Genomic DNA, 23,194 nt, shown 5'->3' on the forward strand with positions numbered 1-23,194 from the left:
ATATATTAGACCACTGTGAAGTTAAAATTGTTGCACCAGGTAGGGAGGAAGACATACGAAAAATGGTGGTAAATCTTTTTTTGAAGTTAGTTATGGTAGCTGTTAGAAGCTGCTGCTTGTACTGAAGTGTTGGGAATACTTTCAGAGTTTGACTAAGCAGAAAGTCAGACTTGAAATTAAGACCCTGAAGAAGCAATGAATTTAAGCGGGTACTCCTGTCAAATTAACTTCAGTGGAGCTTAAACATACTTAAATACTTTGTACAATAGTAGACTTTAACTCATAAGCATTTAACTCATTGACTATATCAGAAGAACATTTTCTGATGCTGAGTTACATAAGTAAAATAGTACATACACACAAAATGTACACATTTGTTATGAGTAAGCAAAAAGCTAAATTATGTCAGGTGCTTTATGAAGAAGTATAGAAAAGACTGCAAAAGACTTGCTTTGACTAAATGTGAGTAACTTCATTGATAAGTGTGGTTACTGCCCCTGAAAAGGTAGATGACATCTGAGAAGTCCTTTCATTAATATACTGTGACTTAATTGTTTCATATTCTGTCTTTCATAGGAAATATTGGGAAATGCTTTGTAGGGTCAGGGAGAAGGGAAACACACTGAATTAGTCTGCGTGCAGCAGCTTTCACATTGGAAAAAAAGAAAGTAACACGTGATGGAGTAGAGTTAAGAATGCTGAGATGAAAAGGCAGGAAAGATGGTGTACGCTTGCAGAATAGTGAGAGTTTGCAGGGGAGTAAGAGGTAGGTTCATGAGGAAGGAAAACATGAGAAGAATGCAAAGTGTCTAAAAGACTAACCGAAACAGAGAAGACACACATACTCAAAGCACACAGTGTTGCTTTAACCTTGTTCTGTTGGGCATCGGTAGTGACCCCGCTCTCATAAACTCCAAATGTACGGATATCCATAAGCTTCAATATCCTTAACAGCCCTCAATATCCTCAAATATGAACTTATGACAGCCTGAAGAATGTGCGTGAGAGAGGTTACCGTGGAATAGCTGCCATGTGTCAATTCATCCTGTCTTACCATGGCAGAAAATCATGTTTTAATAGTGGAGAGGAGTTTTGACACTCAGAGGTGAGACTTAAATATTTTGGAATATATTTTTAAATATCACCCATGCCACATATATATATATATATATATATATATATATATATATGCCTGTAAAGATTTCCCTCAGTTTGTCACTCAGTGCCAATTCCTCTGGTCACATTATTGCTAGGATTTTTTTTTTAATTTCTCATGGTAAGACCATGACTATTTTATTTTCACTGTAGTTTGTAGTATTCAACAGTATTTTGCATAATTTTTTATTTTGTCAGCCTCTATATTTAATGCAAGTGCAAAAAGAGGAGTGTATGCAACAGTGTGAATTCTGCTTCTCAAAAGAGTACTTGAGACAAGCTGTCCTTTTCTTTTGGAGGTGGGGGGAAGGAAAAGCAGCATGGTGCATTTCCATGAAAATAGCTCTGTTCAAGGTTACAACAGAGAATTCCAATTTTAAAGCACCTTTTTGACTGAAGGAGAAAGTCTGGCTTAGCTGCAGATGGTAGCTGGCCAGTACTTGTCTCAAGCTCTGTGTGACAGACATAGGCATAGTCATTCCAAATGCTCTCTCTCACACTTGGAAAGAAAGTGTTAAGCAAACAGGACAGACCTGAGAATCAGCATAGGGCAAGATAAGGATAATACAGTATCAAAGTGCACGGTCATAAAATGGAAAAACACTGAGGCCAGGCATGATGTACGCTGTGGAAGCATTTCTATCAAGAGAGATTTGGGACATTTATAACCTGACGTTGGAAGAATGTCAGGGTTTAAATGCTGTTCTGTACTTCAAAGGAGGAAAGTGTGAATTGTTCTCACAGAACAAGGCACGGAAATGAAGGGAAAGAAAAGATACTCCTGGAGCATGTGCGTGCTTCTGCACCTACTCCACATGATCCTGATCTTTGCACCACTCATGCTGAAGTAAGCTGTCGTTACGGAACTGTGTATACCATGGAGAAATCCAAGATGTGCCCCCAGTGCAAATGTCAGTAGACGCCCGCAGCCCTAACAGATCTTTGAAACTGCAGTTTAGTATTCCTGTTTAGAGCTAGCTCATTGTCTGCTGAAGTGCTCTCCTGAGCAGGGATGTGCACTTCTATGGCTCCATGCCAATGATCCATACTGGGAAATTCTGATCTGGCTGTGTGCAGGAGGAACAGGCACGCAGGTAGAGGGGGAATAGGTTCAGGAGCTAGAGTGCAAATTGAGATTACAGGTGGCAGGGTAATTGTACCTCTATGAACATGCATGTAAAATTAAATGTATGCAATCCTAGAATCAGTTCTTAAATACATACCTGGTAGTAGAAATACACCAACTGAAGAGATATGTATTGTTTTCTCAAATAGAATTATTCCTGCTTGCACTGTATTGATCCCTTGTGGAACAAAACACTTCACTTGCTCTTCATTAATTCTGCTCCATAATCTTCCATTTATGCAACAAAAAAAGGCAGATCTTTTATACAGTTAATATTTAAGACTTAGATCTTTGCTTTACATTACAGTCCCTTGTGGTTTATTTTAAATGTACTCTCAAGCAAGATCAAAGAGTTGCATAACATGAAAGACATTTCTACCTTTACAGCTACTGTTTATTTCTTCTAGTTGCTTGTTGGAATCATGGCTCTTCTGAGTGGAATATTAACAACAATGCTTCCAGAAACGCTGGGAAAACCACTGACTAATACTTTGGTGGAAGCTACAGAAATGGGAAGAAACAAGAAAAGCTGTTCAGGAAAGACCCCTCCAGCACACGGTGGTGCGGCATTAGAAAAGATAGAGATGTTTGGTCAAGAAACAGTCAGCACTGAGAAATAAAGCAACAGCAAAATGTCTGTTCCCAATTTTAATCATTAGTTTAATCTAATTTATAAGATATTTTTATCCAAGAAATGTGACTGTTCTATAATATCTGTGCCTTTTAATTTGTATCCAGTCTTGCCTTTTCAACAGAGCAAGTATATAAAACCTTTTCCACGTGACTGCGGTACTGCAGAAAATTTGATAGGATTTCTAGATCCCTTGTCAAACTTACACAGGCTTTAGAAAACCTATCTGACTTGCTGTGACCAGTTGGAATGATCACTCTAAATGTTGGAACCTAGCTAATTACACGTATGTAAAAACTATGCCAATTCTTTGCTTCGCATTTTCTGCAGTGAGATTTGTAAATGCACCGCAAAGTGCCCTGTCCGCTCTCATCCTGTTGCAGCTGACAGTTACAGGCATGAGACTTCAAAACATGGTAAACTCAAACAGTTACAATACAAGAGAGAAGCTTTAGCATTGCATCAAGTCATATCAATAATTTCAAAGTCTAACTAATGTATTCCTTTTTTATTTTTTCAAATTTTCTAGTAGAAAAGGTGCCATTCCTAACAAAGGAAAATATTCTGTGGAAGAGCTTCTGACTAAAAAAATAATACTAAGTTTGCAAAACGTGCAAATAGTTTGTATACTATTCATTCTGTTGAATGGCAAATGTATTTTTAATAGTGGTTTAGAAAAAATTGTTCACTGGATCTACTGCTGTCTTAGTAAGTTCTTTTTAGTTTAGGTAAAACTAAAATGCCTGATGCCTTTGAAAGTCATATTCATTCCAGACTGTTACTTCAGTGCTCCCCTTCTCACTTATTTCTGCTGAGATCTAGCATTACATTCTTCATAACGTTCAAGAGCTACACCAGCAACTTTGCCAAATGCCTCCATCAAGGCCTTCTCAGTCCTCAGTGGAGCAGAATAAGTGGAAAATGGGTCTTATGCAGGCTGTGTGCACAGAGGTGAACTTAGTTATTAATGAATGTTTAGTAGACCTGGTATCTATACACCATTTTTCTCATAGACCAGCTGTCTGTAGCTCATTTTTTCCTTATACCACACAAAATCAGTTGGAAAAATATAATTTAAAAAATGGTAGCTGGAGGACACTGATCAATAGAAGAGTTACCAGTTACTCTAGTAGTTTTAGTCAGTGTCTGTAAATGTCCCACTGTTGTTACACCTCATGTGTGCATCAACGCTTACTTGCTGGTGCAGCGATCATGCCTTACGACTGTGGACCACAGAAAACTGATAGATAGGAATGCATCATTCTGGCTGCTATTTTTACAGCTTTCTGTCCCACCTCCCCTTTCTCAGTCTACCTCCAGACCTGGGGGTTTCTTCCTTGCCTGAGGATCTGTATCCTCTTCTCTTGGGCACCCTTGGCTAGAGGGGGGCAGCACATGACGCTTCTGTGTGTCGAGGTTCAGACAGCCCTCTCTTGCCTGGGCTGCGTGAACCCTGTCCTCCCTGGTTTGAAATCAGAGTTCTTCTCATCTTAGGCACCTACTCTCATGCTAGGTGGCATGATCGCATCAAAACAAGTCTTCCCTTGTTTACTTCTTTGCCATGTACCCCAAAATAAGACATCTATATTACAGTAAATAAATATTCTATATACTGTGGAGTTTAATGGTCACATTTTTCAATTATATCTGCACAGTCATATTAGTTTCAATGACTTCTGAAACCAGAATAATGGTTTATATCCCCTTATAAAAGATTTTTTTCTTCACTGCACTGTCCTAGAGCGTGAAGTAGCATTTTGGTCCTGGTATTAGGACAAAATCATATTCTATATGAGGACTAACATGCTTCAAAGCCAAGAAAAAATCAGTAAGTTTAAGTTCAGGGAGTTTCTGTCCGATAATTACATGGAAAGCAGAAAGGGATCTTTATGGTCCCTTCAGTTCTGTAGGTGTTCCAGTATTTGCGGAGAAAACCTCTGAAAAGAACTGCATAGAATACTGTGGCTTCTGTCCAGATATATTAGTTCAGCAAAAGCATGTGATTAACCTTAACTGCGTGAGTAATCCCATCATTATTCAGAGAACGACTTGAATACATACTCTGATGACTGAAGATAGGATTACTCACAAGCTGTGGCTTTTTATTTTGCTGAAGAGCAGACCCGGTATTCTTCCACTGCTTTCAGATCTGATTCCACTTCCCAGAGCAGAACAACTCCCCTTATCTGCAAGATCTGTTGCCAAACCCTGCATGCTCTGCCTTAAACAGGGGTTTAACCATGCTAAAAAAGAAAACATCATGCAATAGACCTAACAAGGAATTAAACTGGTGCTGTCTGACATTGCAACCACCCTCTCCCCACCCCAGAGCTTCAAGTAATTTTGCATTGTTTTGGGGTTCTTTCACACTGATACTCCCTCTTTTATTAGTACAAGGTCCTGTCTTAAACTCCTTAGTCTTGAGTGCTGGGGACAGTACAGTCTACTTCTAAGAAGGTACTAAAGAACAATTAAAATTATTTTTTCTACTTCCTTACCTGCTGAATAACTGATTTGGGGGTTACCCTGCTAAGGACAGTCAATGCATGTTCTGTGTTCCATTGACTTGAGGGATTCAGGAGCTGGTCATCTGTAATCAGTATACATAAGGTAAAGGAAAAAAAAAAGAAAAAAAGAAAAAACTTAAATGCACAGTGATACTGAGCAATCCTTACAGGCTAAAACTTAACGATAGTTCTAAAACACAGTGTAGCTTGATGGCTTTTAATCCCAAAAGCCAGTTCCTCTGGTCTCTGAAGTCAGTATTTGGTATTTGGTCTTTGATTCAAATGAGACCTGAATTTCCCTGAACGAATGATGTTACTTTTTCCCGGGGAAATAGAAGGTTTATTGATCTGCAGGTACACCTTTTGTGATTTTATGCATGAATAGCTTAGAGGATGCCTTGGGGTATCCTATTCTTTAACCTGAGGAAGCATATTACTGTAAAAAAGGAAATAGCATGTGTCTATATGTCTCTAGCATTTCTGTTTGCTTGTTTTTTCCATATGGACAAAACCATGTTTAACAGTAGTCATACATTATAAATGTAGCACAGACAGGGTGAGTTGATTTCTTTCTCTTAAATATTTATAGATGATCTAAATCCTCTCGCAAGAGAGCAATGAGTTTGAGAACAAATGCTTCTGTCCCTGTGGGGCATATTTTCCTCTCGTTGCTCATAAAAAGAATTCCTTTTCATAGTTTCTTACCCGAGTCCTTAAGTTCTTTTATGTTTTTATTTGTCATCTCTATCTTAGAGCAAACTTATTGTGCTGGTTAATGTCTCTGGAGTTACATAATGGTTTTATGAGATACTGGATTAGAATTCTTATCTGTCTTAATTGCTGGTCACTATTGCACAATGACAAATGTTTTTGTCCTAAATTTGATATCATATTTTATTAGACAGTCTTGCAGTTCGTTAAGGACATACTTTCTGGCTTAAATATAGGAATCAGAGTGATTATCATTAGTTTAATGATAACCAAGGAAAATAGTAAGTAAATGGTGTTTGATATTTTGAATCTGTATTTTAAAACAGATTTATTTTCTACTTCAATAACTCACTTCAATTTTTTTGTGCAAATTTCTATAGTTTAAACATCTACGTAGAAAAACAAGCCATCCAAACTATGCGCGCTCTGTGTCAGATGCTTTGGGTGGTCCCCTGAACGTCTGCACAAGGGAGTGAATCCTGCCTGAATGCTGAGGGGTTTTGTGTAACGGCTCTGTGGAAACAGAAGATGGTCTGACATCCCACCTCTGGGACGGAGGAACCTGGCATTCTCCTCTATCGTTCACAGCTTCTTTTTACCAACTCCTTACATGCAGTCACTTAGGAAGCCTCCATAGCATTGGGCTCAGCAACATGAAAGGCCTGGGAGTGCCTTTTGCAAGGGCTTACAAAATGCGAGGTCACTTGCGCCATGGAGGCGTGATGCCAGAAAGGCATTTGTGGCTGCAAAAAGGAGGATCTGGATTCATCCTTGTACAAACATACCTTAAAAATGCTTGTCTGAATCCCACAACAGATTCACAGAGGGGAAATTAAACCCAAAGATTAAAAAAAAAAAGAAAAAAGAAGAGTGTTGACAAAAGAACAAGTTTATTTTATCAGGAAAAGTTCTAGTAAATGCAGTCGAGCAGTATCTGCATCGTTGCATCTCTCATGAAGAAAGGTTAGAGCACATCTAAGTACTGGTAACCTAACAATTTTGTACAAGATGCTATACCAGGTGGAGTGTGCATTTTGGTAACATGGGGGAAGTATGTACTCATGGGAAGAAGTTAGTTTGCCTAGAGTATGAGGGTTTAGTGCAGTATATGTTAATGGGGTTTTTTTTCAATGTGTATTTATTATCTGCAATTATGTGCAAGAATAAAGTCAAAGACGTTACTTAATTTTCACACTTTTACGTAATTTAATGAACTAACAATCGCCAGCGCTCCACTTGCTGCATGCTCCCTTGTAGGAGCTGGGCTGGCGCTTCGGCGTTCCACAGAGATCCCTCCTGCAGAGAAACCCGTGGGATACCTTCTGCATGGTTTAGGCTGGCAAGTGTCACCTGCGTGTCTTACTCCTGTTTGTGCTTACAGGTGTAAACCAAGGTTTGGGTAATGTGTTAGGTGGTGACTATGACAAAATGTGCATTAAAAATATGGTGACTATGACAAAATGTGCATTAAAAATGTGACATGTTTTGCATTTCAGTTGCAGGAATAATATGATTCTTTTTTGCCTTTATTTGTATAAGCTGGCTGGGGCAGTAGTCCCTTGGACAAATTCAGTAGTGACAAAAATTGCTGCAGATATTGTAAATTGAATATGAGTTGATCGAAAAAGAGAGTAGTTGACTATAGGAATGACAAAACAATGTAACTTGTAACCATTTGGTGTTCAGAGGATGTGAAAACTAACTCCAACTTCCTCACGCAGGAATTGGAGTGGGCAGACAGTGCAAGGAAAATGAGAACTGCAGCAACCTGTAGCCCTGTTCTTTGTGATTTGTCCTCGTGGCCTTTCTTGGGAACCTGTTTATTTTCCACTTCCCTTAAATCTCAGATTAGTGCAAATTACTCAATTTCCCATGCATATTTTATTAATCTTATGTTTTCTGACCAAGTTACACCCATCGCTTGGCTTCATCATTCATGTTTTAATGGCTTTATATGTCCTTGCCAGTGATTTAGGTTCCTCCCTGGAAGTAACGATACTGAATGGTTCAAATATTTGTTTGCTGAAGTTGAGAAATTTGACTCATCCCTAATGTACTGATTTCAAGAGCACTGAGTTCAATCAAGCGGAGAAAAATCAAGCCTAAAAAGTATATACTTCAAATGGGGAAGTATCCTTTTTTTCATATGACTGATACATAAAAATGATTGCAGAGAGGTTGGTACACAAAACCAGCTCTTTCAAAGAAATTAACTATCCTAGGTTCATGAACTGTCAGAAGCAATGGGGAATATCTCATTTAGTGACAAACCAACTCTTCTCTCTCTGCATTCCTGTCTAACACACAAGCTTGGATACTGCTCGGGTGTTTGTTGCAGATGAGTAGGATCCCGCCATGGAGCGCTCACAGGCATCTGGTTATTAATGTTGCCTCGTAACATTCCGTGTGGAGATGAACTGACTTGCACAGCAATAAGGAAAAACCAGCACCCAGGGGTGATCCTTGTGAAGATCCTCTCCACGGTCTCATTGCCAGTGACGAGAATGAAAAGCAGTTTTAACTGAGGTGATCGGGAACATAGCAAAAGAACCAGGGATAAATGGGCAATCTCTCAGTAAATATTTTCACAAAGCTTTTCAATAGGAATGTCAGTACTGCCAGTATCTTCCTCATATTGAGAGAAGTCCCCCAGAAGTAACTAACTAACACGGGAAAACAGCAAAATAAGGAGCAGCTTAACCTCTGTGCTGAAATGGTAACTTGCCGTGGACATTGATGTTTGACTTGATCTTTGAACTGGTTAAAGAAGCGGCCGAGAAGCGATCATTGCCATTCATAAGATCAGAAACAGGTCAGCACTGCTGTGTTCACAGAGGTCGTTTCTGCTTATCGTTACTGCTCTATGCATGAGAGCGCACAAAGCAAGGGGAACGCGAAGGTAAACACTTCGTAAGCACTGCTCGAGCTGGGATGCCACTGCCGCTCGTTGTTCAGAAGCAGCTCCAAGTGCATTTGGGGCTGGGTTGGTTTTATGCCAGAAGCCTGGCGCTCTCTTCTTGAGTGACCAAATCAGGACTCGCACTCACTCAGAGGATGCAATGGCCACTATCACAGGGTTTGTCAGTCGTCTTCTCAAAATACAAATGGGTGAATGTTGCACTTGGTATGCTATTTAGCTAATTATTTGTTAGTTCAAAATTACATACTCTGCACAATACACAGAATAATACATACACAAACATCCAGGGGGTCTTCAGCAGTTGGGCTGTTACACAGAGCTGCTCATCTGTCCTTGTGCTTTTTCCCATCTTTCACAAGAGAGCACCGACATCTGTAACAAAAAACTTCTCATATCTTGAAGGCCTCAATACAGAATGGCTGATTTTTGTTTAATCAGTGCTCTGGGAGTTCGACCAAAGAGGCTCTATATTGTGCTTTTCATTTTAGGGAAGAGCAGAGGTAAGGAAAACAATGGCAGCACTAAGGAGTTGACATTTCTCCCCCTTACGGGAGATGCATGCATGGATAAACAAGCATTTGTGGTGGGAAGTCACACATCTAGATTACACAGAAAGAGATGACAAACCAAGCTCTTTCCTCATCCTAAAATATGGCAAAGCATAGTGTGTTCACCCTTCCTAAATACTTTAGCCCATGGAAGAGTAAGAGTTTCTCAGTGAAATTACTGTAAGGGTTGGTTTCCAAAACCAGCATGCATTTCCCAAGTCTCATTCTCAGGAAAAAACACTGGGGATTCCCTGAAACATTCAGCCTTGCATAAACATCCGACACTGAAAATTTCAATCCAAATCATTCACATCTAGTGAAGTTATAAGCAATAAGAAGTAAAATGTCCGGAGGAGAAATAGCTAATAGTTAATCTTAGCTGGCACTGCGACCTCTGTTTATTTTTGAAGGAGATTTCCATATCTGAAAGGCTCCTCTCCAACACTACTGGAGATATCCTGCAATGACTTAAAATAGCGTACGTTTCCCAATCAAGACACCAAGCCCATCAACAATTTCATTTCTAAACAAGCAAACCTCTGTTCCTCTGCCTCCTTCCCTGTCTTATTCAATACCCTATTTTTCAAACCACTCAGAAAAATCAAGCTGTACTATAATTTTGGCAGAATTATTCCTTGTTCCTTCCACTGTTAAAGGAAAAAAAAACACCCTAAAAATTATTCATCTAAAAAGGTCAGTGATTACCTGTGTGTAATATATCATGGCTTTATTTTTACCATTTAAGAACATGGCTAGACTGGGGGGCGAGAGCGGCTGGTGGGGTGTTGTGCACGCCGTTGCTGTACGTACAGACGCCCTTTGGATGGCTGCCTGGTCTGTATTTAAACGGCTACGAAGAAAAGGCACCTGCTTGCAAGATCCACGGCCAATGTTGTTCGACAGGACTGGAGGGGAACAGTCCCCAAACCCTGCCCTGCTGAGCCTCTTCAGGGACGAATGCTCGAGCAGTCAAATATTAGCCAAAACGTCCTGCCGATGGCAAATGCCCTGGAGCCAAGGATCCCCGGTGTATACAATTTCCTCCCAGTCATCCATCCTACAGACAGGTTTGGTTTTGACAAACTTGGGTTTTTCTGCTGGAAAAGGTTAATGCGGACAGTCCCGGCTGGCTGCGCGCGGCTGGTGTTTGCGGTTTAGCAGGCGTGCGTTCTTCATTGACCTGCGATGACCGAAACGGCCGGGCCCACGGACTCGCTGGGCCACTGCCATCCTGATTCCTCAAGCACTGTGCCAATCTCACGGCAACTTCAGAAACATTCAGACCAGAATTCAGGAGATGAAAAAAGACAATATATTCCGCTCGGGGCAGCGGGGCCCCACGAGTCCCCGCTCGAGCGCACCGAAATCTTCCAAGGAAAAAAGTTACGGGCGGGGGGCGAAGGGCACGGCCGCGGCAGCGCCGGGCTCCCCGGGAGAGCTGCCAGCCCTGGGGACGGCGGCCTTGGCCCGGGCACGGCCGGCGCCTTCCTCAGCCGCGGGACGCGGAGCCGGGCAGGCGGGGAGCGGCGGCGGGGCAGGGCAGCTGCCCGCGGCCCCTGCGCCCCCCCCGGCGACGCGCTCCGGCCGCTCCCGCTGCCGCTCCCGCCGGGAGGGCGACTCTGCCGGGCAGGACCGGGGCCCCCCTCCGCGCCAGGTACCGCCTGCTCGCCCCGCTCGGGTTCCCTTTGCTCCGAGGGCCGGGGAGGGCGCCCGCAGGGGCTTTCCGCGGGGCGCAAACCAGCTCCTTCGGCTCGGGCGGGGAAGGGTTTGGGCCCCCCCCCGGGTCTGGCGGCTGCCCTGAGCCGCAGGGTTTGGCCGGGGGTGTGAGATCGCGGCTGCTCGGGGCGCGCTGCGCCCCGGCTCCTCCCTGCTCTGCCCCCTCCCCGCCCAGGGCGGCCGCGGGCCCGGCACCCCCCGCCTGCGGGGAGCGGGCAGCGCGGAGGCCGGGGGTTAACCCCCGTCGGCGACTGAGCACCGCGCAGCCGCTCGCTCAGCCTCCCCCCCCGTGGGATGGGGGAGAGAATCGGGGAAAAAAAGTAAAACCCGTGGGTTGAGATAAAGGCAGTTTAATAGGACAGCAGAGGAAGAGGACATAATAATAATGATGACGATAAAACAATACACAAAACCAGTGATGAACGATGCAGTTGCTCACCACCCGCTGACCGATGCCCAGCCCGTCCCTGAGCAGCGATCGCTGCTCCCCGGCCAGCTCCCCCCAGTTTAGGTACTGGGCATGACGTCATACGGTACGGCATAGCCCCTTGGCCAGTCTGGGTCAGCCCCCCTGGCTGTGCCCCCTCCCAGCTTCTTGTGCACCGGGCAGAGCACGGCAAGCTGAAAAGTCCTTGACTTTGTATAAGCATTACTTAGCAACAACTAAAACATCGGTGTGTTACCCTTATTCTCATCCTAAATCCAAAACACAGCACTATACCAGCTACTAAGAACAAAATTAACTCTATCCCAGCCGAAACCAGGACAGTGGACCTGTCCAGTTTTGGAGAAAAGCAAGAGCATCGCCAGGTGCTGCTGGTGGAGGTTAATATTGTTGGTACCTTATAGCATGAGTATAACCTCCCTTCCTTTAAGCGGTATTTCCCGTGCATGCATATACAACCAGCTATCTGAAAGAGGAGCTGAGGCCTCCCTGGTAGCCTCAGGTCTCCGTGACGGTGGTTCAGACACCTGCGTTCTGGCAGTCACGCTATATGTGCACCCAGCAGAGAGGCTGAGGGGGTCCCGAGGAGCCTCCGGCATCCCTTGTTTGGTGAAGGGAGCACCCTCGCCTTCCTCCCTGTGGCAGGCCCCGAATGTACATCTCACAGAGCAGCCCAGCTACTGAAAAGGGATCGTGCCAGAGTCAAAAGGCTAAAATCAGGGCTCCCTCCTCAGCAGATCCCCAGGAACAGATCAAGCTTCATCAGCATCTGTAACTACCTTTAGCAAAGAGCCTGGCAAAACCCCTCTCTGGGGTCAGGCGAAGGGAAGCAACACCAAGTGTGCTTGTGAACTGGGGAAGTGAATAAACAAAAGAGTGATCTGCAAAAAAAAAGAAGGGAGAAAGCGCTCCACCTCAGGCATGGATGGGGACGGCGGGCGCAGCTGCCCCGGTGGACCAGGAGCCCCTCCAGGAGTCCAGCAAGGCTGGAGCCTTTGCTCCCCAGAACCTCAGGCGTCAGGCGATCCAAAAAAATGTTTCAGCGCTTAGATACGGTAAGAGTGAGTTTAAAAAAACCCCACAGGACTTCAAAAGCAACAGGTTTTGTTTTCCTTTAGTTACTTCCTTTGATCCTTTTTCTGGTGGACCGTGCAGTTGGGCTTTTTGAACTGTTCATTTGGGCATGTAAATATGCTTAGTTTGGTAGGTCAGCCGGGTTGCGACAAGAACTAAGAGCGGCCAGGCTGCCAGGGAAGCATGCTCGTGGAGTTGGGCCATCGGGGTAAAGGGCCGGGCGAGGGGCCATGTCTGTCACGCAAAGATGCCAAAGCAGTAGCGTGTGTGCAGCTCTTCCAGCGGAGGGATGCCGGTTTCCCGGGGTCCGGCGCAGCCTGAGGGGCCGCCTGGAGGGACCACGGGCCAAGAGGCTACAGCTGCAGCTGGCAGTGGGTGTGCATGTTCCTGCGCATGTGTGTGCACCCGTGTCCCGGGGACCAGTGTACTCACCCGTACTGATCGCTTTACCCACTGCTAGAATGATGTTAAGACTGAGGGTTAGTGGTGATACACAACTCTGTGAGGCAAGAAAGAATAAGGAACAGATCTAATTAAACCTGCAATTTAGACCCCCCTTGCATCACATGAGGCTACCATTGTCTCCTCAGCTGCGGGAGTTGGGAGGTTAATCACATCACAAAATATCTCAATATTTTTCAAAATAATTCTTTCTGGCCTGGGAGGAGCAGGAGGGTGGCAGGGGCACAAAGCCCACATCAGGCAGCCGGTGTCCTCTTTGCTGGGGTGCTCTTTTGCTCCAGATGACTCTGTCTGGCTTCTGTCCCATTCTTCTGATGCTAAGAAAGGACAGAGAGCTAAACAGTACCGGACACCCTTCGCCTCCCTCCCCACCAGTTACTGCAACTGATTTGCCTTTTAAATGCTGGTTTTTGCAAAACCCTCAGCACAAGCCAGTCTGAGGGGGCGAGAAGTGTCAGCCCCGCTGGCACGAAGCTGGCCTGCCACATCAGCTAAAAATAGTTTCTCCTCCTGTGCCCTCCCAGCAAGCTGCAGGACTCCCAGCTGAGGCAGGCTGCGCTGCCAGGGCAGCGCCACGGGTGAGCCCTGCACTCACAGCGGGGTCAGTGGCTCTGCAAAGCCCGAGCCGCGCTTGCTTGTACAAGCTGAGTGTAGCCTCTGCTTTGCACCCGGGTAATTTTTGGCACATTAGCACATTAAGGCTTGATGTGCTCCTGGATTGCAGCAGTAAGTGCTGGAAAAGTGGCATGTTCAATGGGTGCCCATCGTGGCCTTCTGAGCCGTTCCCGCAGGCTCCAGCACCGCCAGCAGCCCCTTTCCACCCTCGCTGGCTTTTGCAACATTGGGATCAGTTGATATTGAACTGGCTTTTCCGCAAAAATCCCATCCGAATTGGGAAGACTTGTGAAACCTGAACCTCCGCCGAGGCACGGCTCCCCTTTCTTGCCCGGCAGCGGGGAGGTCAGTCAGGAAATTCAATCTCCATCACGGTCCAAGGGCTTCAGCGAACGAGAGCGGTGAGGGGCAACTGAGAGCACATCTCTGGCAGATGCATAATGTACCTGGCGCCTGTGTTCCAGCAGGACTGTGGTCGCCCATGGACTGCTGGAAGGCTTGCTGGGCGTGCTGACAGCCACACGCAATTTCCACAGCTGCCAGAAGGTTTGTTAATAAAAATGTGTTTAGAGACCTTTCTCAGAACCAATTTTCCTAACAGAAGTAATTTCAGCATTATTAAAACTTCCCTAATTTCTTGTTACTCTTTTTTTTTTTTTTTCCTGTGGTTTGTTTTGTTGTTGTTTGTTTTTTTTTTAACAACAATTACCAGTACAAAATATTCTGGAGACTACGGTAGAGAAGCATACGCTGTCCATGCTGTGACTCTCTGCAGGCGTGCCCGCTGCAGGTGGCTGAGGCAGCCTGGGGCGACGGTGGAGCTGAGGAGTGCAGCTCTCCTTCCGATCAGCATTTTTTCAGGTTGGGTTTGCGGGGGGCAGTGATGCAGGCCAGCAGTTCTGGTTCAGGGTTCATCTTTACCCCTGCACCAGGTCCTCTTTCCATGCTGTGTGGGCACGTCTATAGTCAGCTTGTGAAAGAAGATGTAATAATTAACAGGAGGAAACTTAAGCGTTCTGCTGAGACGAAGAAGAGGGGTTGTAACAATGCAAAAGGAATGCAATGATGAGCAACAGTGCCTGGTCCTCTCTCCCTTCCTACATGGTAGAGACGTCAAATTTTAAGTAGTAAAACCTCAGGGGTAAGTGAGAAGCTGTGTGAACAGTTATGAGCAAGGATCTCATGAATAAACCTGACCTATCCTAATCCCACACAGTCTGTCTTGCCTAAACTTACATCAAAGATGCCAAAAGCCACAGGAAGATGGGAAATCAGCCCATCCTCATAACTGCAGGCACTGGTTTCCAGAAAAGGTTCTCAGAAAGCAATTAGTGAGGCTGGATTTCTACAGTCAAGGAAGAGCGAGTCCTGCAGGAGAAAGCAAGACTGTAAGGGAGCAAGACTAAAGGTCCATATCGCTCAGCATCCTCTCCAAGAGTGAATATTGGTAGATACTCCAGGAAGACGTAAGAGCCACAGGCAGAGGAGATTCTCCCCCTACATCCCCGCTCAGCCTTTGGCAATAACCCCCAGACGAGTGCCGGAGCCAGCAGGTGCCCCCCAACTTGCCTGTTTCAAAGCCACTGAAGGATTTATGGCCTCTGAGGTTGTCCAGTTTCTTTCAGGCCCATTTCGATCCTGGCTTCAGGGACTTTGCAGGGCGCACTGAGCTGCATGGTTCATTTGTGCTTCATGCCTCTGCCTGTGTGAAACCTGTTAGCTGGCATCTCGCTGGGATGGGCAGCCAGGTGGTTATCGACCAGGAGCTGCGTGCCACTCACCAAGGCAGGTGCCAAGCTCCAAAACTTGGCCGGGACAAGGCAAAATAGAGATGCCGCACCTCCTGGAGTAGCAATCAGCAGCTGAAGATTCTGAGGAGTGGAGTGGAGCTGCTCCAGGACATAAAGCAGGTTATAAAGCAAGGCAGAGAGAGGCAAATATTCAGGCTCTTGGGGCAGCGAGGCTGGCTGACTCCTGGGGACTGCTGTGTGCTGCTGGGAGAGCATGGCAGTCTCAAATGCCCACGAATCTGTCCGAGGCAGTGGGTCACGCGGGCAGGTATAGGGGCCAAGGATAGGTGGGAGACCTCAGGTCACTAGGGGCACAAAATCCAGGGTACAGGTAGCTTCTCTTCCCACACTTTTCCTGCCAAGGCATCGTAGCCCAAGCAATTTTTGGATGTGGGAGTGTAAACAGCCAGGCTGTACCCTGTGAAGCTATGCATGGTGTTTAATAGCTAAAATTCACATTTTCTAGGACAGAGCTAAGCAGGTAACCCAGTCCGCACGGTCAGAGGGGGAGCCCTGCACAGCAGGGGAACTAAGGTGCACGTTAAGAAAAGCATCTTCCATAACGCGGCTGGACCCTTTGCTCTGTGTAACCAATTTGCCTCCTGTGCAATTTGCTTCCACTGCCCGGGCAGTGGCAGACCTCATTGCTAGAGATGCTGATGTTCAAACAGCCTTTTTGCTCATGATGCCTAAAAGCCAATTTCCCCGGAGCTCCAAAGGCACTTTTGCCCCCAACACAATGGAAAACCTGATGGGTGCCTCACTCCCTTGGGTTTTATTGAAAAAAATCTTTGCTTCAGATTGCTACAGCCTGAACACCAGTGCTGTATGTACAGATTGCTCTCTTGCCCTTTTCTCCTCTGCTGAGGATGGTGTAGTGGCTGTTGAAACACTTTTCAAAAATTAGTTGTCATACCAAAGGCTATAAGGATTTTTTTAATCCTCACATCAGTCTTGGTTCTCTGTGTGCAGCAGTTAGCCTTCGATTAGCTGCCCCAGGGGGCTTATGTTACATCTTGTGTGGGTATTTCATAGCCTGATGAGGGTGTCCAGCAGGGATGTTGGTGACATGGGATATGTTATTTCCAAATGCACATAGGTACCTCTTTCCTCTGGCTCTGCACCCCAGAGATGGCAGCGCCCAAGGTCGCAGTGGTTGGCGCGGGAGTTATCGGCCTGTCCACAGCGCTGTGCATTGCGGAGACTTGCCCCAGCTGCTCCGTGACGGTCCTTTCAGACCAGTTCAGCCCCAACACAACGAGCGACGTCGCAGCCGGGATGCTCATCCCTCACACCTACCCAGGTGCGTGCAACCCGGCGGCGTGTTGCCTGTGGGACTGCATGTGGCTGCGTGCCTGGGTGTGCAGCGATGCACAGGGGTTCAGGAAGGAAAGTGCCATGCCCCGCGTTCCCTGTCTGTCCTGTCTCCTCGATGCTGGCTTGTACGCTTCTCCTCTTTGCATTTTCCCTCTCTGCATGTTTGGCTTTGTTTACATGCAGGCACACCGATCCACGTGCAGAAGCAGTGGTTCAAAGAGACCTTCGCTTACCTTTTTGCCATCAGCAACTCAGCTGAAGCATCAGAGGCTGGCATTCACCTGGTCTCTGGGTAAGAACAGCCCCCCAGGGCAGCCTTTGGTATGTGTGTGCCATGTGCTGGAGCAGGCCGAGAGGTTTTCCTTGCTGGAGTTCAGGCCTATTCCCTTATGACCATAGCTCTTATGACCGTATTCCCAAGAAACTGCATTGCAGCTGCTCAGATATGATGTATTTTCAAACAAAATTCATACATAGGTGTGTACAGAGAAACCACTCAAGACTGGCCAGCACCAAATGTCTTTTAATAGCTGATGTTTTCCATTCTGTCATCCACCAGTTGTTCGCAGCAGGGGCAGTCTTCATAGGGATGGGACTGCAGGATCCTCCAGCTTCAGCAACTAGGTATAGGGATGCAGCTGGGGGGTGTGTGCGTTGGGGCTGTTTTATGCTGCCCATTATCTACCCAGAAGTTCACCTCTTGGGAGTGTTGAGGCTGGGCACTCTGTAGCTTTCGGGGTACCCAGAAAAATGTGGCCAGGTGTGCAAGTGGCCCTACATGAAGGTCCAGCCAGGGTGGCTGCAGCCATGGTGGGGACACTGTGTGAGGGGACTTTGTACTTCTACAGCTGGAATTTCATACAGTATAGCTGGAAGAACTCTCTCCAGTTTAGCTACCCCAGTGTGTCACCTGCAAGCTCGGCTGTGGCAGCCCCTCTGCCCGTTTGCCAAGGTGGATGTGGCACTGGCAGGCAGCAATGCTACCCTGGTGCTGTTAACCGTGCAGAGCTGCACTGATGAGCAGGAACAGGTTCCTGAGTTCCTGGGTTTGTGCTAAGATTGCCGTGACACATAACGTGGCAGAGCAATAGCGACTAAGTTTTGCAGCTTTTTCTCTCTGTCCTTTTAGGTGGCAGGTCTTTAAAAACACTCCCAAGGAAGAATTACCTTTCTGGTCAGATGTTGTCCTGGGATTTCGACCAATGTCTGAAGCAGAACTGCAAAAGTTTCCACAGCACCGATTTGGTCAGGCCTTTACAACACTGAAATGCGACTGTCCACCCTACCTGCTGTGGCTGGAGAAAAGGTTGGTTTTGCTGCAGGCTGGGCATGCAGAGAGAAACTCAGGCAGAGGGACTGGGAGTGAGCCGGGGACAACATGAGAGCCCTGGAAAAGGGCTGTTTCCCACTGGGGAAAATGCAGCAAGCTCTTCCTTGGGGAGAATCACAAGAAATAAATACCCAGGTTTTCCAAAATGTGAAAGGCCACATTTATGCAAAGTCTGCTTTCCACCACTATGGCTGTACAGTAGGGCTTAGGGTGGGAGCACCTCTGGGCATAGGACTGATATAGCCACAGAGGCCACGCTTGGCCAGCCAGACCTTGAAGGTACATCGGGAACCTGCCATGTCCTAAGAACACGTGTGGGTGCTCCTCATTTGTTAAACTTCCCAAATATATCCCTCTGTTCTTCAAGATACATCCAGCCCCTGGGAGAACAGGCATGTCTGGGAAGACGTCTTATTTGTGAAGACTTTGCACTCAAGAAGTAGCTGGACCAATTAATCTCAAATTTGGTTAACAATTGGAGTAATTTCTTAATCCAGTCAGGTGAAAAAAGGTCAAATAGCATCATCTTGTAACAAACCTTTTGGAAATGTTTGCCTGCATAAGATGGGTGATGCACTCACTCCGAGTCGTGGCTTCAGAGTTCATGCTTGGATTGACATGAAAGTTAGAAAATTTGCCGTTTTCCAAATTTCCACATTTCCCCAAAATACGTGGATTTTGGAGAACCATAGGAGAGTCAAGATGCAGACCTAAAAAGGTTCTGACACCTGGGATGTGCGTTTAATCCATTTAAGTACCGCTAAAGTGAGCAAATAGCTGTCTCCGCTTGAGAGAAAGCAATAGGCTGCAAGCTGATTTGAGGTTAAGTGAAGAGACATGTACCGACATCGTGGTACAAACTGCCAGCTCAGCCGGTTGCTTGGATGCCTCTCGTCTCACTGCAAAATGTGAAAAAACGTTTCTTGTTCTAGCAGCCAGCCAGGCTGGGAGTGCTCCAGTGGCACCGGTGCCATGTGAGGTCTGTGCCGCCTCCTCGGTGCACATGCTCTGTCATGTTTCATTGCTTCACCGAATCGGAAATTTCTGCTGAAGCACAACTAAGTTGTTCAAGCCATTTAGTATCTGCTGCGTGATTTCTGCTCTCTCCTTATTCCTGCTATAGCCTTCTTATTTCTCAAAGGATGTAGTCTAGTAAGATGGTCAAGCTCCTTTTCTTTCTCTTCTCTCTGGTGATGAGAAATGAGAGCATATTAAACATGTAACTAATTCTCAAACCCCTAGTGTCCTGAGCAGTATTTATAGACCATTCTCTTGGCAATCCACAAGGAAAATTGTTTTTGTGCCCACCTTGCTGGTCCAAAAATGGACTTCAGGAATTTTTTCCTGCTTGCTTGCCTGAATTCAGGAGTTTTCAGCAGATTTTTTTATTGGTGTACTTTTTATGCCATGATGGCAGAGTCCCGATTACTACACTTAGGAGCTCTCCCAGCAATTTGCCCAGCCAGAGCTGCTGCATGAGACCTCCCCTCTTCTTCCCAGCCAGCCTCAGTGCCCTGCTGCACCCAAAGCCCAGTCCCCAGAGCACCAGCCGTGCCCTGGGTCCTGGGCTCACTCACTGCCTTGTGGGAAACCACTGCCTTCACAGTGGGGTTGATCACTTTCCCAGCTGCCAGAGTATTGCAAAGGACAGGATTTCCCACTTCGTGCCTTGTCATCGCAGACCTGTCTCCTGACTTGCTCATGCTAAAACCCCCGCTAAAGCCCCCCAGCAACTGGATCCAGCTGACAGCACGCAGTGACTCCCTCTCACGCCAATGTTTTTCCACAGGGAAGGGCGTCAAGCTTCAGGCAAGTTCAGGGTGGAATTTGGCTTGAAATTGAGCTCAAAGATGAATCTCAGGAAGGGGTGAATTTTGCTGAAGAGCAGAGACGGATGTATAGTGCTCTGAGCTGTCCTGGTGACTCCTGGCTGCTGCTCTAGAAGGGTATGGGTCTCCTGGGGGTCCCGTGCCACATCTGCCCAGCCTGTGGGGACATCTTGGTACCCCAGGGCTTCGCACATGGCACTAGATGACTAAGTGGCTCCTGGTATCAGAGGGGTGAGTTGGGAATGAAAGCAACAGTGTGTAACAGGCACATTAAAAAGGGCATAGTACGATAGCGCTGTCAATAGCAGAAGTAAGTTGGGGAATAAATCTGACATTTTTCAGCTTGCCTGAGCTGTTAAAGCTTGGTATGGTTATAGAAATGAATCAATGAGACCATGAGGACCTGACTGTCTGCCTAGGGTCTTATGCCAGACCCTTCTGTACTATTGATCAACTTGCTGTATCTTTTCCAGCCCAAACAAGCTAAAAAATAGCTTTGATCAGACCAAATCAGACAAATCACAAACAGAAACCCCATGGCATTTTCTTCGCTTTTTGCCCCATCTGTTGTTTGGTTTTGATCAGCATGTTAAAGACAATCTATCTCATTTACTTAATGTGCATAATAATTACATGAGGGTTTAGAGGTTTCTTTTCTGCCTCACTTCTGGAGTCTTTTTGCAGGTTGAAAGCAATTGGTGTCCAGATGTACACCAGAAAAGTTGCAGACTTGTGGGAGCTGCACAGTGAATATAACGTCGTCGTCAACTGCGCGGGCATTGGAGCCCACCAGCTGGTGGGGGACGAGAAGCTCTTCCCCATCAGGGGACAAGTACTCAAGGTTCAAGCTCCTTGGGTGAAAAACTTCATTCGGGATGGGGATGGCTTAACTTACATCTACCCGGGTATACACAGGGTAACCCTAGGAGGAACCAGGGAAAAGGAGAGCTGGAGTCTCTCCCCTGACCCTAGCGCTACCAAAGACATCTTTGACAGATGCTGCTCCCTTGAGCCCTCACTGCGGGGAGCTCAGGACATCAAGGTGAAGGTGGGCCTGAGGCCGTCCAGGCAGCGCGTGAGACTGCAGAGAGAGGTCTTGAGCCAAGGAGGAGTTAAGCTCCCAGTGGTCCACAACTATGGGCATGGGGCAGGTGGCTTTTCGGTGCACAGAGGCACAGCCAAAGAGGCTGCTCACCTGGTGGGAGAGTGCCTTGCTGCCCTGCAAGGCGCCTCATCAAGGGCCAAGCTTTGAATCCTAGAGGCTCCTTTTCCATTTATGACAGGCTAGTGTTGCATCTTCTAGTAGCAGCTTTGGACTTTTGTTCCATTACTGGATAGAGAGAACCTAAGACAACAGCTTGTGCCATTGCAGATGCTCGGTGGTATCTCACCTGGCTTCCAGCTGCCACCTTGGAAAGGCATGATGGGTTGATCCAACTATTAGTCCAGCTGTCCTTCTCCTCCATCTGGCATTGTTTCTGCCCTGGGCATTTCTCCTAGCCTCATGTTAAGGAAAAGGCAAGATATGTAAATATTCTTCACATAACAGGGATCAGATTGCTGCAGTATAATATAAATAACATCAATTTAGCATTTCTTCATCTGCATCTAAAGGGTATTGGATGCACTAGGTTCAGATTCAGTAAAAACTAGTTCTTTCCTCTTGTACCAAATCTAATCTAGTATTGCCCTTGCTCCTGCCATCTTGCTAACAAACTTTGCCATTTTCCATATAATTTACAAGGAAAAGAAAACCCCACGCAGTGCTGCAGTACAGGTCAGCTCTTACAGAAAGCAGTGTCAGGTCACTGTCATGAACAGTGACCAGGCAAGTGTGCATTTGCTCATATTACACCTCAGGGAACTCAATACAAAGTTTCTGTGAGAGGAGGTTACCCTATATGAGCTACAGTTTTGTGCATCTTTTCTCACGCTTGTTTGCAAATCCCTTTTTTTTCCCAAGCCCCCTCAGAGACTTTGCTCTCGGACACAGACACTTTTTCCCCCCAGACAGCAGCATTGACATGGCCCATGTTCTGCAGCAGAGGGTTTTTTAGGGTGGGCTTGGGAGTACAAGCATCTCTTTTCTACTTCGCGTCAGCACTGGCTGCTTTCCTTGCAAGAGCTGATATGAATAAACCGGTGACAAACCAACAAGGATCTTAACACCAGCTTCAGTTTCATAAAAGAGAGAAGAGCCATTTAAGACTAGATAAATACTCTAAAGACAAATTTGTCTGTAACGACGTGAGTGAGCTCCTCTGCCGTAAGGGAGCTGAGCCACCAGAGCCCAGACTCTCACTCCATGGCAGAGGCTGAGCTGGGCTTTACACTCCCCTCAGCAGTTCGAGCCCTTTGATGTGTCTGAAGATAGTCACTCCCCAAAACTGGAGCTTACCCTCAAAGTACAGCTCTGACTGTTACTGATTAAACCACTCATTAGATCTTAAATGGCTCATTCAAGAGCATTAGCATCCACTTGTGTCTCGTTTTTTTGTCCTCACAGTTGCAAAACAAATCAAAATCCTTCAAAAATTCACATGATTAAAATGAACTGGTAAATAAAGTTCTAATAATGGAGCAAAGGTCACTTCTGTAGTGTTTCCTTTCATAAACAAGGGGTTTTCTTTCACTTGGGATGGCCTGACAGGGCCAAGAAAGGCCACATTCAGACATGGCTGCCAACTCCTGCTGTTCTCATGAGGGATGAGGACAGTTATCCTTCGCAAGGGACAGCTGTCAGAAGAAACATCACCAAATTAATTTATAGGTCAGTAAGGGCCTGGGATCAGCCTAAGCCAGCCCTGCCTTCAGCAGCCTTGCCCTCTTCTCCTCCGAAGCTCTGAAGGCTAATTTTGCATTCCCCTGCATCATTTGTCCTTTCCAGCGGAACGAGAGGGCAGAGCTGCTGCTTTTGGCAGCAGTGTTGGCGTAGGGCTTGTCAAACGGCAGCTTTGTCCTCAGCTAACACGGAACATAAAAATACATGGAAAAAGAACATGAGAATGGGCTATTTTT

General features: G+C 46.2%; 2 protein-coding genes across 10 annotated transcripts in view; both read left to right on the forward strand.

The window, feature by feature from the left end:
• The window catches only part of SLC22A16 (solute carrier family 22 member 16), a 48,310-nt gene extending 40,999 nt beyond the window's left edge, over nt 1-7,311 (forward strand). For 5 of the 7 annotated variants that reach the window (XM_087775761.1, XM_087775760.1, XM_087775763.1 and 2 more), the window contains one exon: nt 2,689-7,311. In XM_087775761.1, the coding sequence (XP_087631887.1) occupies nt 2,689-2,901 (213 nt within the window). In that variant the 3' untranslated portion in view covers nt 2,902-7,311. The remainder of the gene's footprint in view (nt 1-2,688) is intronic. The other 2 variants (XM_087775759.1, XM_087775762.1) reach the window with 2 other exon arrangements.
• Nucleotides 7,312-7,436: 125 nt separating this feature from the next.
• DDO (D-aspartate oxidase) lies at nt 7,437-22,766 on the forward strand. 3 transcript variants are annotated; one of them, XM_087775766.1, is made up of 5 exons: nt 7,437-11,252; nt 16,800-17,003; nt 17,201-17,309; nt 18,147-18,323; nt 20,861-22,766. In XM_087775766.1, exons 1-5 carry the CDS (start codon nt 10,784-10,786, stop codon nt 21,426-21,428), a joined length of 1,527 nt encoding a protein of 508 aa, XP_087631892.1. In that variant the 5' UTR covers nt 7,437-10,783; the 3' UTR covers nt 21,429-22,766. The 3 variants fall into 3 exon arrangements, with proteins under 3 accessions (XP_087631892.1, XP_087631893.1, XP_087631894.1); XM_087775767.1 differs by lacking the exon at nt 7,437-11,252 and adding an exon at nt 12,527-12,814; XM_087775768.1 differs by lacking the exon at nt 7,437-11,252 and adding an exon at nt 14,663-14,771.
• Nucleotides 22,767-23,194: the final 428 nt, after the last annotated feature.

This window comes from Nipponia nippon, unplaced genomic scaffold, assembly GCF_047370975.1.
Source record: "Nipponia nippon isolate SJK-2023a ecotype South Korea unplaced genomic scaffold, ASM4737097v1 scaffold_4, whole genome shotgun sequence".
NCBI classification, from domain to species: domain Eukaryota; kingdom Metazoa; phylum Chordata; class Aves; order Pelecaniformes; family Threskiornithidae; genus Nipponia; species Nipponia nippon.

Coding starts and splice junctions, on each gene's coding strand:
- DDO (XM_087775766.1), top strand. CDS start 10,784: ATGACCGAAACGGCCGGGCCCACGGACTCGCTGGGCCACTGCCATCCT. Junction 17,004..17,200: donor CATCCCTCACACCTACCCAG/GTGCGTGCAACC, acceptor GTTTACATGCAG/GCACACCGATCCACGTGCAG. Junction 17,310..18,146: donor GGCATTCACCTGGTCTCTGG/GTAAGAACAGCC, acceptor CTGTCCTTTTAG/GTGGCAGGTCTTTAAAAACA.